This window comes from Cladophialophora yegresii (genome assembly GCF_000585515.1).
Source record: "Cladophialophora yegresii CBS 114405 chromosome Unknown aczIN-supercont1.6, whole genome shotgun sequence".
In the NCBI taxonomy this organism is placed as follows: domain Eukaryota; kingdom Fungi; phylum Ascomycota; class Eurotiomycetes; order Chaetothyriales; family Herpotrichiellaceae; genus Cladophialophora; species Cladophialophora yegresii.
In genome coordinates, this window is record NW_006913050.1 from 792,346 (window position 1) to 805,126 (window position 12,781).

The window sequence follows — 12,781 nt, forward strand, 5'->3', positions numbered from 1 at the left end:
GAAGCAAGTGCGCAGTTCTGAATGGCTAGCACGGTGTGCCACTACTACTTTAAGCGCAACTGGACTTTCCCCGCAAAAAAAAAGTTCCAAGCAGCAAAGAACGAAGCCAGCAACACGTTGTGCGCCTCTCGAGACTATCTGCGCCGGGACTGCACCGAATCACGCCTCGTCATACTACACAACACCATACAGTATCGCACCATCTACGGAACACCCACCCGCCGCAATCCCCGTCGCAGTTAGTCCGCCGCCAACATGCGCGCCCGCAGATCGAAGAGATACCGCAAAATCATGTCCTCGTACCAAATGTCCTTCTCCTTCCGTGAACCCTATCAAGTGCTCTTAGACTCTCACTTCCTCAAGGCATGCCACTCCTTCCACATGCCTCTGCAAAAATACGTGGAAAACACCCTCCACGGGAAATGCAACCTGTTCGTCACGAAATGCACGCTCGCCAAGATCATGGACGCGCATCAGAAGCAGAAGGAGCGCAAAGCAGCAGGAGGAGGAGAAGGAGGTAAAGCGAGGGGTCCAGGCCGGCCTGACTTTCTCCCTCCACCCACCGAGGTGCCCCTACGGCATTGCAAGCACAAAAACGACGAGGGCGAAGAGCTGGGCATCGTGAGCGAGGCGCGGTGTCTGCTCGATCTCCTGGCCGGCCAGCCGCGGGGCAACGAGCACGCCAAGAATAAACAGCACTATGTCCTTGCGACGGCGGAGGCCGAGGAGAGGGAACAGCACGGGCGAGGATTCATCGACGTGCGCGAGCGGGCCAGGTTAATCCCCGGTGTGCCGATCGTGTATGTCAAGCGGAGTGTGATGATTCTGGAGGAGTTGAGCGGGGTCAGCGAACGGGCGATAAAGAAGGTGGAAAGGGAGAAGTTCGGCGAAGGGTTGGTAGGACTGGCTTCGCGGAAGAGGAAGAGGGGCGAGGGCGAGGATGATGAGGAAGAAGAGGGCGAGCGGGATGATGAGGAGCAAAATGGCGCGACTGCGAAGATCAGAGGCATGAGGAGAGCTAAAGGGCCGAACCCGCTGAGCGTTAAGAAGAAGAAGAATAAGGAGCGGGTATCACAGCCTGCGGGAGGTGGTGGACCCGTCGATGCAGAGGCCGAACCTATACGGAAAAGGCCGACAAGAAGAGGCGGCAGAAGAGTCGCAGCAAGGAGGGACGCCACGCAACAGGAACAAGAGACCGCAAAGGAACCCTCTGCTGTGGCGGAACCAAAAGGGTGACCGTGTCTCATAGCCGTGGCCAGCCAGCCGTGGTGGCGGTGTTTTCTTTCCTTATTCCCCCGAGATACCCTGAATGCGAAATCAAATGCGAATGCGCATGTGAAATAGAAAGTGAACATAAAGACCTGATACATATTTCATTCCCCCTGGGACTTTTTATACACAGCCGACCCTATCCTACCTCTCATCTTCCCCTCGGTCTCGTCTCATCTCGTCTTCTCCCTCCCGTCGTGACTGACTCATCTCAGTTCGCTGCGTGTGTGTGTCTCTCACTCTTCTCTCTCAGATCCCACTCCTTCCAACCCTCAACCCGATCTCCACTCACTATAGGCGCTACTTCGCCAAAAACGCCCTTCCATACACAAACAACCCCGTCGCAGCCAACACGCTCAATCCCGCAGGGAGGGGCTTCCCCGTCCTGATCGCGCGGGGGATCGAACTGCCCGCCAACATAATGGACGCAAGCAACGCGAGTTCCACGCCGTAGGGTTGCCGTTTCGAGATGCGGTAGCCGCCGAGACCGTACTGCGTAACCGCAAGAGAAGAAGAGGATGTTAGTGAGGGTGTACGGAGTAGTCACCCCAACAAAACGTTCAAAGTCAAAAGGTCAGAACGCCAGAAGAGTACACGTACAAGAAACCCGACGGTGAGGCCCGCTGCGATGGAGGGCACGGATCCCGTGCGCGCGTAGCCTGTGATGCCGCCCACCGAGGTGAGGGCCGAGAGGATGTAGGCTGGGTTTTCGGACTGTCATGCGTGGCACGCACGGCGCGTTAGTACCTAGGCAACGTCCTGACTCTTGCGAAAGGGAATTTTACCATATTGGATGTTTCAAGGCAGACTATCAAGGATTGATTGTTCAGGAGGTTTCCTGGTGCGGGGAGGTGAGAATCGTGTCGAGGTGGGTGAGCATCTGCTGATGTTTACATACAATGACGAGACTGCGACCCCGACACTCGGGCGAGAATGTTCCGCCTTCCGAGTTGCGCAAAGCAGACACGACTCAATCCCGACTTTTCGTGGGCTCGAGTGAGTGCGAAGGGTTTCGAGGAATCACTGGAAAACACACGGGTATTAATGATTATAATTATGTCTTAATCATCAGCTCAGCATGTGAGACACTGCTATCCCAAACCAGTCGTGAACAGCTGTCTATAACACTGTGTATAAGAATAGTCATCAAACCAAAACCATGAAAGACATCCATAACCCAACCGCCGTCATAATGAATGAGTGAGAACGTAAAGAAGCAGCACCATTGCCGCTTTCCGAAGGAGTATTCGTGGTATTTAAGATGGCCGTGCCATCGTCGTTATCATTTGCTCGGTTGTTAGTCGTGGGGTCGGTCTCGTTGTGGCTGGACGTTGATTTATGGGTGCTGTTCTTGGGAATAGGTTGATTGTGGTAGTTACGGATGATGGTGCTAGCTTGTTCGGCGATGCCGTATGTCGAACTCATCAGATGTGCTGCGAAAGAGATTGGAGGTATGCTTGCATCTGCGACACGGACATTGGAGAGGCCGTACACGCGGAGGTTCGCATCGACGACACCGCCTTGTTCGAGCGGCAGCATGGCGCAGGACGACGATGGATGGTACTCTGTGAAGACGTTTCCTCGAAGCCAGTCTTCCCATTCTTGGTCAGATTCAACATCCGACCCAGGCCATGTCTCCTCCGTCATACTGCTTGCAAGTGGTTGAGCATTGCCCAGGCGCCGTGCAAGCTTGATACCCTGGCGTAGGATCTGGACATCGGCGGGGTGATTGAGATAATTTGGGTTGATGATTGGGTAATCGAGCGGGTTAGACGAGGCGATGGAGATTTGGCCATGGCTGAAAGGATGCTGTAAGTTAGCACCGATCTGGATGACCCCGTCCGTTGTGAGTCCTATCACAAGCTCGATCAGGCCAATGGGACTGGTAAGAATGGTGTTGGCCGTCGTGTCGTAGATGGCCTTGAAGCCATCAATGACGCCAGTGTCGGTGCTGGTGTTGGGGATGTACTCGTCAATCGCATCATTGATGCTGCTGTGCAGACTGCCTACTCCGTTGCCGAAGAGCACGGAAGCATTGACATAAGCTGTTGCAGAATTCACGTATGACAAGAAGGCAGCATCATTCTGTAGCAGTCAGAAACACGTGAGGGCTGTCAAAAGGGCTGGACGGTACCTTCTCGGTGCTAGCGTTGTTGGCGTATATGCTGCCTCCTGTATCCGCATCTGTACTCCATTGGATTGAGACGCTCTGTTCCAGTCAGCTTGCAGCTCATCTCACATCCATAAAAGGACTTACTAGGTGATCCTGCAGATGCTGTCCAACGCCGGGCAGTTCTGAGACGACAGGAACTCCAGCGGCGTCGAGCACGTCCTTGGGTCCAATACCACTGTAAAGTAGTACAGCCGGACTTCCGATTGTGCCTCCCGCTAAGATGACCTCCTTCTTCACACCAACCGAGAGCTTCTCGGCACCGCCATTCAACGCGTACTCAACGGCGTTCGCGCTCAAGTTGCCCTTGGGAGATGAGCTGTTGAACAGTAGCCGAGAGACATGTGCATTGGCGACCACATCGTAATTCGCACGCGGCGGCAGGGGATCGAGATAGCCAGAGCGGCTATATGAACGCGTCCAGTTGGTTGGGTTGATGGCGGAGGTCGCGACGTATGCGCCCCAGTTTTCACCACCGTAGGCGTCGGTGGTACCGGCAACGCCGACAGCACTGGTTGCTTCTGACCACGCGCCGACTTCAGGAAACGTGCTGGAGCATGGTCAGTGGTATGTCCTACATGTACGAGCCGTCCACTTACTAGCCAGGGTAGGACATGTGAACCGGTCCTTTGGTACCATGACTTGCCGTGTTGAAAGTAATGCCGGCTTCCTCCTGCACGGAAGCATCAATGGGAGCGCTGAACGCCTCGCTCTTCTTCATCGCCGCATACAGCGAGTCCCATGACCAGTTGTCGGCGCCCTTCATGTCGCCGAGCATAGCCTGCCATGCATTGACCTCGATTTCGCCCGGTCGGTTCATGTAGAGTCCGTTGATTGCTGACGAACCACCGAGCACTTTCCCGCGAGGCCATGGTAATTGACTGTTGTTGGCATGAGCTTGAGGCGTTGTCGTGAAGTTCCAGTTCAGGTCCGTTGGCCATAACGATTGATAGTATGCATACGCGGGAGTATCTGGGGACAGGTTAGTGATCATCCTGCGGATCCGGTAAGCATTAGGCGTCCTCACCTATACGGGTCTTAAGCTCGTCTCCAGTGGTCCCAGCTTCGAGAACAAGGACCGTGTGGTTTTTATCTTCTGATAGACGCGCACCGAGCACGAGACCTGCAAGGCCTCCTCCAACAATAACAAAATCATATGAGTCTGCGATGCTCGTGCTGTCGATAATGTTGCGCGTCCGCAGCAAGTGTGGTTCGTCTTGAGCGAAGGGAGCAGCAAGCGCTATCCCGGCGGCCGCGGCCCAAATGATAGACGTGAAGCTATGCATACTGTCTGCTTCATGAGATATAACTGCAATACGCGTGGAAGGGAAAAACAGATAGAATCGACGGCATGCTGGTAGAGAATAACACGCGATTGCGCGGCTGCCATGGATAAAGGTTGTCTGTCAGTCGCCGTTGACTCGTCGCGTACCTAGTGCCTCGTTTCTGCTCGTTGCGAGGCAGGTGCCAGTGGACTGAGTGGACTGATCGCTGGTCACTGACGTTGGGTATGGCCCAACCCCACCCATTTTAAAATTGTTTACTTAGTACGCCACTAAGCTTACCTGTCAGAGATTGGGACATGGTCTTGTTACCCAGCTAAGTCAAGGTCAAGAAGGCAGGGCGGAGCCTAGCAACGCCACCCGGGCAACGTTAAGTGTTTCACCAAATGACGATCTCGTGCTGGAGCCACCATCACTGACGAATGAGCGACTATTTGATGGAAGCGAATCGATAAGAACGACCGAGGTTTTGTCGAAGCAGGGTTCTGCACTCCTTGCACATGCAAGCGAAGTGAGACACGAGAACTCGCAGCAACCGTTCACGCGACTGTTGACAAAAGGCAAAATCCAGGGGCAGAAAACTTTATCCAAGTTAAGCTCCGAGGCTCGAACACGCGAGGCTGGAGATCGACATCACGAGGCTGTGCGTGGCTGTGTGGCGGTGTTCGAGAATGCCCAAAGAAGCAGGTCGTGCGGGTGTCGGCCACGTCGCTTCAATGCAGTGACGGTGCACCGCTTTTTACGGCGGTCAGCAACACCATCAAGCACCGTTGTTCCCCGGCCGTTTCGCGCCCGTTGATTATTGCCTCGACAATGGCGAAGAAGCCCACAGCCCAGTCGCCAGCGACGAAGGCGCCCGCCCCCGTTGCAGCGGCCAAACCTCTGTCACCAGCAACTCACAAACCTTCGGGGTCGATCTCATCAAATCCCACCCCGCCCACGAAGCCTGCACCACAGAGCTCGTTGTCCACTCAGTCGTCGCCGCAAGAGATCATCATCCATGTATGGAACAGGTACCTCCAGGATACGCCCTCGAGGACCATGCTGCTTGATGCCTTCATGGCATGGCTGGTGGTGGTTGGGGCTGTCCAGTTCCTCTACTGCATCCTAGCTGGAAATTACGTATGGCACCTGCGACCCTGTTGGCGGTGGATGTGCTGACCGAGTATTAAAATAGCCATTCAATGCTTTCCTATCCGGTTTCTGTTCTGCAGTCGGCCAATTTGTCCTCACAGCCTCGTTACGCATGCAGACCTCGGAACGACCTCCATTGGGCGCATCGGCAGCGGCGAAGAAGTCGACAGCCAAGACTATCGACGGGATCAGCGGAGAAGTGATGGAGCAGGGAAAGATCAGTTCTGAGAGAGCATTCGCAGACTTTGTGTTCGGCAGTCTCATCCTGCATGGCTTCTGCGTCAACTTCATCAACTGAAGAGATCCACGTGTACAATTACGGATGTGAGCTGAATGGACGATGTTTGTTCTTTGCATCCCGACATCAGCCTTGACCAATGTAGAGCGATGTGTTGCTGTTTCTCCCACTGAGCCTGGAAAGCGTCCGGGAACCTTGCCTCTTGTGGAAGGAAGCGAGGCCTGAACCAGAGGATCAAGATGGCATAAACACCAAGACATACCCTGTATGCACCAAGGCAAACGGTTGCACCAGGGACTAGGCGATACCGGGGACAGTCCTGTGTCTGCTTGCTGGACTAAGGCCGCAAGAACCCTTCAGAAGGACAAAAAATGTACTTTATCGGGCATAGAGAAAAGCCGACAGGGCCAATGAAGCAGATGATTCGTGTGAGATCTCGATAAATCTAAGCACGATTCACGCGTGGCTTACACACCACAATCACCTAATTACAGCTCCGTCTTCCTACTCCTCCAACTCGAATGCCTTGTCGGATCCCTCGCAATGCCCTCCCACTCCCTGACCTTATCCTGCCCCACACTCTCAAACCCATACTTCAACCAACTCGCCTCGGCCGCCAGCTTGGCGTACTTCTTCGCCCCCCTCGCACTCCCCACACTATTGTACATCAGCGCAGCATGACCGTACGCATCGTCTAGAAACGCGTCGAGCCCTTCTTCCTTGTAAAGCCTGATGAGCATCTCGGCCTTCTTGACGCTAGCCGTGGAATTGGCCGTCCACTGCGCCAGCGCCCACTGCAGGGCGATGATATCCTGGGTGGCCCTATCGCTGTCCTCGAGTGTGCGGTGCTTATGACTACCGTGACTCTCAGGGGCACAGCGCGGACAAGAACAGGTGAATTGGAAGGTATTTTCGAAATACTGCTGACGGTCGGCGTGGAGCCGGAGAGGCGGAGCGTAGGATATGGTGAGTTCTTCGTCCTCGTCGATAGGCCGCACGGCGTGGACGTAGTGCGTGAGTAAGTCGCTGGAGAGGAAGTATTGGGCGCTGCCAAAAGTCAGTATGACGCGAGTCTAAATTGAGTATGTTGTGAACAAAGAGAGACGTCGACGTACTTTGGCGCGCACGCGTGGTTGAACCGCGATGACTCCGGGAACACGGCCAAATGCATTAATCCTCCGATCTGGATCTCGAACGCGTTCGCTTTCACCACGTCCTGGGCCACGACGCTGGGATCGTTATAGGTCTTCGCAAGGCCGAGATAGACGTTCCGGCTCGCCGTGGGGAGCTGGTCCACGGCCAATCTGAGATAGTACTCCCGATCCTGCGTGGAGAGGACATTCTCCATGTGCGCCAGCAAGTAGGGTGTATAGGCGGTAATCAAATCACCGCGCTGAAGGGCACGAGATGCTAACATGCCCATGCCCTTGCCGCGAATGAGAGCCGTATACCATGGTTGGGTCGGGGTGTCGTCCGACGGTTCCGGGTTAATGCCCCGGGAGGACAGTGAACTCGGATCCTGGAAGGGCGGGAGAGCAGCAAACTCCTGTGCGATTCTAGGCGTCGTGAAAATGGATATCCCTCGTCCGTTACTGAATGTTGCGTTCGTATAGACGCACAGTTTGTCCCCTATGCCGTCGAGGTATTCTGTGCAGACTGGTTTGTGCGTCCAGGGAAAATATGAGTCCGCGGTTTCTTGTGATCTTGATAGAGACGACTGAGTGGCGTCGGATCCGGCCTGAATACCTTCTTCACTCGATAATGTATTTGAGACGTCACCCTGCACAGCTGGCGCTACCGGTTCGGTACAAGCAACAAGCGATACCACCAAAGAGACAACGCCTAGAGAGACCAGCTCGAACTTCATTTTGGGCAGAAGATATGAAATGCAAATGAACTCCGATAACACAAACCCACGCGCGAAGAAGGGTAGGACAGTTCTACGCAGTAGATGCTGTGGAAGGTGCTTTGCTGTTCAGGTCCATCTTGAAACATGAAACACGACGCCCTGGGGTAAGGGTTTCACATTTGGATACCCTTGTCAAGTGCTGCCAAAGGCTAGAGTAGTGCCTCGGGTGCCCTTGTGTGTCTCTTGCTCCAAAGTAGCTAGGTATGATCTTTCATAGGGATCAGCTTGACGAAGAGATTCATCTGATCTACTTCCTGGTGGACATATCAGACACGCGTGAAGGTGATCGATTGAGACTCGCAGGTGTGTACGGAGTATGGCGTGTTCGAAAAGACGGGGATTGGGTGAAATGACATGGGATAGGCTGGGGCTTTCCTTGTAATGACATATTTTGATGCAGTCAATTCCTCATCGGCAGTCTTAATCTCGGTGACCTGTCCTACTCATGAACATCTTCCTCCCTTTGCTAGTCAGCATTTTCAACCCTTAATGAGTAGCCGTCGATATCGCGTTACAATCTATACATGGTCTTCGAAACACTTGTGGTCCTCGGCCCTCCACCCCATGCCGCCTGCTAAGCTGGCTTTTACCGACATCAATATGGTCACAAAGCATAGGAAGTGAGGTCGATATATGGCAACCAGATGGACAGTGACTTGAGGAACCCTTCGAACAACCCCTGGTGCTCGTCACCAATCCAACTTTTGACGCACGTAGAGGCATGCGATCAAACACTGTCATATCGACTGGAAGCATGAAAGGTCATTCAAACGCCACCCCTCCTAAACCACGCCTCCAACCCAGTCCTCCAGGCACAAAACTCGCCATCGATCTGCGCCACAATCTCCAGCGTCCTCGGCTCCAATCCGAATGCCTCTGAAGCCACGCCCTCACCTTTCATGGTCCCGTGGTTCATCTGATCGTAATCCATTTCATCATGCTGATATTCGTAGCTCACGCGGCCCAGATCAGCCGTCACCACGTCTCGGCTCCGCACACGATCCTCAGAGAACTTGATGGCGCGGACCTTGTCCATCCCCAACGGCCTGACATAGGCGCGGACCTTGTCGAGCGCATCGACCATGGCCTCGGAGCGCACTCTGCCGAACAAATGCTTCTTGGTGACGGGGTCGACCGTCCATTTTAGCCGCTGTACAGACACGGCAGGCTGCTTGGAGACCTGCGCGAGCAGCAGGCCGAGGACGTCGAAGTCCCGAAACTCGGCCTCGATTTCCATGGAGGATTCATACTGGGGAGCCTCCCGTGAGAGGATCGAGGAGCCCGGTTTGAGCCAGGAGTAGGAGCGGAATGTTGTCACGGAGAGGTCGACGATTGGAGGCTCAGAGTCCCCGAGGGTAGTCGTCGTGTTCTGGTTCGGAGGGGTCACTTGAACGAGCGGTCTTAGTGTGAATAGAATGTCGTCGGCTGTCTTGCGCACTGAGTCGGCGACCTTGTCCTGCTTCGGTCCCTCGGCGTATATTCGCAGAGACACGAGTGCTCGGTTGGCAGGGACGCTGATGCTGGATTGTCCCTCCAGGTGGACGGAGATGGGCTTTGGTGCTGATAGGTATGATGGTATCCCAAGCACGCAGAGCACGGTGATGATCGTTTGCTTCAAGTAAGATGAGGCAATCATGGTGGCGAAGAATTGCCAGAATCCAAAGAAGTTGGAGTTTTCCCGTCCAGAACTGGTGCTTTTGTTCGTCATGCTCATGCCCCTTGATGGACGTGAATCGTTGTTAGTGCGTGCAAGGGCTGATACTTAAGAGAGCATGATTGAACATTATGACAGGTGGTCTCATTGTCCGCTGGTGTTTTATTTGTCTGCGACTCTGGCGGTACAGGTCGCTTCACAAATTGACGCTTAGGGTACCAAGTCTGTCTGCTCTGAATTGCTCTCTTGCAGGGACAGTCCTGGCATGGTAAAGGCCAAGTTGTTGTCTCAGCGGAAGTCCTGGGTCGGAAATCGTTTCCGCGCTTCGGTCGCCGGCTTGGCTTTGCCGTTGAGCGAGCGCCTTGCGAAAAGGACCCAATGCGAAGGATGTACTCCGTACAATTGTTCAACCTGCAATGCGAGTGATATGAGAGCATCAATCTAGAATAACATGCGCTACTCTGGTGTCATGACTTTTCGATTTCTAAATGTCCTTTGCCCTTGTATGATAACACTTTTGTAATCCTAATATCGCTTGAACGCTCGAACATCGAAATGAGACAGCAATGCACCGTCCTAAACGCCGACATTATCGGTACACGCAGCCATGACCGAGAGAATCGTGGACTGGTGGATGACCGATCCTGCGCGATGGGAACTTCCATCATGGTGGGCTCTTCAGTGGCCGTAGACACGTAATTCATTCACCATGGAATTCCTGACCAAACTCTGCGTGGTCGTCGTCGTGTTCCACGTCATCATCATCCGACCCTGCGACATCCATCCCTTCATCATCTTCAGAGTCCGTGTCTTCGGGCTCTTCACCGGCGATGCCCTTCCATGCAACGTAGTCGCCTTCGATCCAATGCTTGCTAGTGGGCAGATGATATGGATCGTAGGGGAAATAGCCTTCAAGTATGCCATTGTCCCCAACCCAGCTCAAGTCTCTGTCGGGATTGCTGATGGTCAAGTCTGACATGTCGCGCCAGTGAGTCGTAACCCGCACATGCCTATTTTCTTCCAGCTTGGGATAGATATAAAACAGCTGCAACGAATGCGTGAGCTCGGCGAATTGCTCGACGATCACTGGGGTGCACACGCGCAGAGGGTTGAGTGGCGAGTACATAGCTGCTCGGAGCGCTTCGCGCAACGACTCGGGGAAGTGGTAGGTCTGTATTTCTTCCTCATCGACTTCGAAGTCGGATTCATCATCGGAACAGGAGGAAGCAATGTCCCGCCATCGGAAGCAGAAGATGTAGAGGATCGCTTGAAATGCAGCGTAAAAGTCACCATACCGCTTGAGGTCCGGGCCACGACAGCCGGGTTCGTAAGACTTGCGCAGGATTGTCAAGTGGTCGCACAAGAGTTCCAGGCAGTCCTGAACCACTTGCGGCGATACATGCGCACCGCGACCCACAAAGCCGGAGAAGTAGGCAGCAGCGCTGTGTCGGAGATGATGTGGTTGCTTCTTGTCAACTAGCACAGCCACGCAAGACGTGACGAATCGGTCGATAATGATCGGATCTGCTTGCGCGAAGTGAAAGACCAGGAACTGTGGATGTCGGGCTCGGTATGTCGGGAGAATCTGAGTGTGAAATTGAGAAATAATCTGTTCGATGGTGCTGTCACGTGTCTGTAAAGTCGTCGAGGCCGTAAGTTTGGCATAGTACTGAAACAGGATGTCCATGATTAGGTCGACCTGCTTGATGTCGTCTTTCAATTTTCGTCGACGAGCAGTGGCGGGGTCGACGGTTTCGTCCTCTTCCATATCTGACTCGTCGGTCGTGCTTGCATCATCGCTCTGGTCATCGAGGCCACCCTTCAGCATGTCCTGGGAAGAGCCTGGGACGAGTGTTTGTGAAGACGACATGTGGCTGAGCAAGTCATCTTCAGCGTCCTCTTCCTCTTCATCCAGGTCCACCTGTACCGCCACATCCAGCTTGATCAGCTCTCTCAGCACCAAGTTCAAGATTTCGGACGTAAGCTCTGGCACGTGGTTGATCATTTCCATGAAATTGCGGATGTATGTCATCCGCTCCTCGCCTTTTTGGAAATCGAACTCCAACCGCCCAGCCATTCGATTGGCAAGTGCGGCGGGCGACGAGGGAACGTTATCGACTATGTGCTGAATAGCTCGCAGGACTCGCCGATGGATTTTTGGCTGTCTAACCGGAGCTGCACCTTGAATTCGGCGTGTTTTCTGGGGTCCAAGCAAGTCGACCAACACCGACATTATCTTCGACTGGTATCCACGCTGCGCTGCAGCGAGGTTGTTCAGGAATCTAACAAAAAGGGCGTAGTATTGCTCCTCTCTTCCGATCCATTCGCTGTACAAAATCGCATTCACAAGGCCGCTGCAATCTTTGTCGAGCGATGTGACATTGGCCAGCAGAGCCTGAAGGTGCAATCTGAGCGTCTTGGTGGAGGGTGCATTTGGTTTGTCTGGCCTGGTGCTGAAATAGCCCTTGATCCTCTCGTACGCTTCGTCTTCTCTGAGTCGATGTCTCTCAATCGCCCTGCGGACTTGCTCTCTGAGGACGAGAGGGTCGAGGTCTTCGTCGTCGTCGGCAGACACTATCTCAACATCGGAATCAAAGGTCACTCGGGAGCGCTTCGAAGGACTCGAAGGGATGTCCATGGCATTACTTTCGTCCAATGACCGTTTCAACGTCGTCCGTCTCGGCATCGGTTGAGGTCTCGCTGGTTTGGGAGAAAGAGAAGGGGCTGAGAAGCTGGGGGGAAGAGCAGGCCGACGGGCCTGTTGGCGCGGGGCTATCATGACCGCAACGGCACCTGAGGGCGAGATTTTGGCGTACCATGAGAGGGATGAGAAGGCATAAGCATACAACTAGACTGATAAAGGAGATCGCCTGCTAGATGTGACTGTAGAAATCTACATTCAAGCTAACAAGATGCCATCATTCATGATTGCTGGCAAGTTGAAGAAAAATAATACAAAATTCACTTCGTGCGCGGAAAAGCTATACCCTTTTGGGCTATGAGGCACGCATGCATTCAGTCATCAGTCACCACTCCCTCATTTAGGTGTTACTTCGACTTGACTCACTTCACACTCCATTCCTAGCTTCAATGTCCAATAATATGAATGACTCAATGATCTCCT

General features: G+C 53.8%; 7 protein-coding genes across 7 annotated transcripts; 2 read left to right on the forward strand and 5 right to left on the reverse strand.

Moving 5' to 3' along the window:
• Window positions 1-255: 255 nt before the first annotated feature.
• Window positions 256-1,236, forward strand: A1O7_08293 (uncharacterized protein; the record flags this gene model as incomplete). The annotated part of the gene is made up of 1 exon (XM_007762286.1): window positions 256-1,236. The coding sequence occupies one exon, from the start codon at window positions 256-258 to the stop codon at window positions 1,234-1,236; it is 981 nt and encodes a 326-aa protein (XP_007760476.1).
• Window positions 1,237-1,569: 333 nt separating this feature from the next.
• On the reverse strand, window positions 1,570-2,057 carry A1O7_08294 (uncharacterized protein; the record flags this gene model as incomplete). The annotated part of the gene is made up of 3 exons (XM_007762287.1): window positions 1,570-1,761; window positions 1,870-1,983; window positions 2,034-2,057. The coding sequence occupies 3 exons, from the start codon at window positions 2,055-2,057 to the stop codon at window positions 1,570-1,572; spliced, it is 330 nt and encodes a 109-aa protein (XP_007760477.1).
• A 358-nt stretch (window positions 2,058-2,415) lies between these two features.
• Window positions 2,416-4,725, reverse strand: A1O7_08295 (uncharacterized protein; the record flags this gene model as incomplete). Its single annotated transcript, XM_007762288.1, has 5 exons — window positions 2,416-3,354; window positions 3,404-3,478; window positions 3,527-3,989; window positions 4,039-4,411; window positions 4,467-4,725. The coding sequence occupies 5 exons, from the start codon at window positions 4,723-4,725 to the stop codon at window positions 2,416-2,418; spliced, it is 2,109 nt and encodes a 702-aa protein (XP_007760478.1).
• Window positions 4,726-5,535: 810 nt separating this feature from the next.
• Window positions 5,536-6,154, forward strand: A1O7_08296 (oligosaccharyl transferase complex subunit OST4; the record flags this gene model as incomplete). The annotated part of the gene is made up of 2 exons (XM_007762289.1): window positions 5,536-5,844; window positions 5,900-6,154. The coding sequence occupies 2 exons, from the start codon at window positions 5,536-5,538 to the stop codon at window positions 6,152-6,154; spliced, it is 564 nt and encodes a 187-aa protein (XP_007760479.1).
• Window positions 6,155-6,582: 428 nt separating this feature from the next.
• A1O7_08297 (uncharacterized protein) lies at window positions 6,583-7,961 on the reverse strand (the record flags this gene model as incomplete). Its single annotated transcript, XM_007762290.1, has 2 exons — window positions 6,583-7,141; window positions 7,210-7,961. The coding sequence occupies 2 exons, from the start codon at window positions 7,959-7,961 to the stop codon at window positions 6,583-6,585; spliced, it is 1,311 nt and encodes a 436-aa protein (XP_007760480.1).
• Window positions 7,962-8,769: 808 nt separating this feature from the next.
• A1O7_08298 (uncharacterized protein) lies at window positions 8,770-9,711 on the reverse strand (the record flags this gene model as incomplete). The annotated part of the gene is made up of 1 exon (XM_007762291.1): window positions 8,770-9,711. One exon carries the CDS (start codon window positions 9,709-9,711, stop codon window positions 8,770-8,772), a length of 942 nt encoding a protein of 313 aa, XP_007760481.1.
• A 646-nt stretch (window positions 9,712-10,357) lies between these two features.
• On the reverse strand, window positions 10,358-12,343 carry A1O7_08299 (uncharacterized protein; the record flags this gene model as incomplete). Its single annotated transcript, XM_007762292.1, has 1 exon — window positions 10,358-12,343. The coding sequence occupies one exon, from the start codon at window positions 12,341-12,343 to the stop codon at window positions 10,358-10,360; it is 1,986 nt and encodes a 661-aa protein (XP_007760482.1).
• Between the last annotated feature and the right edge of the window lie 438 nt (window positions 12,344-12,781).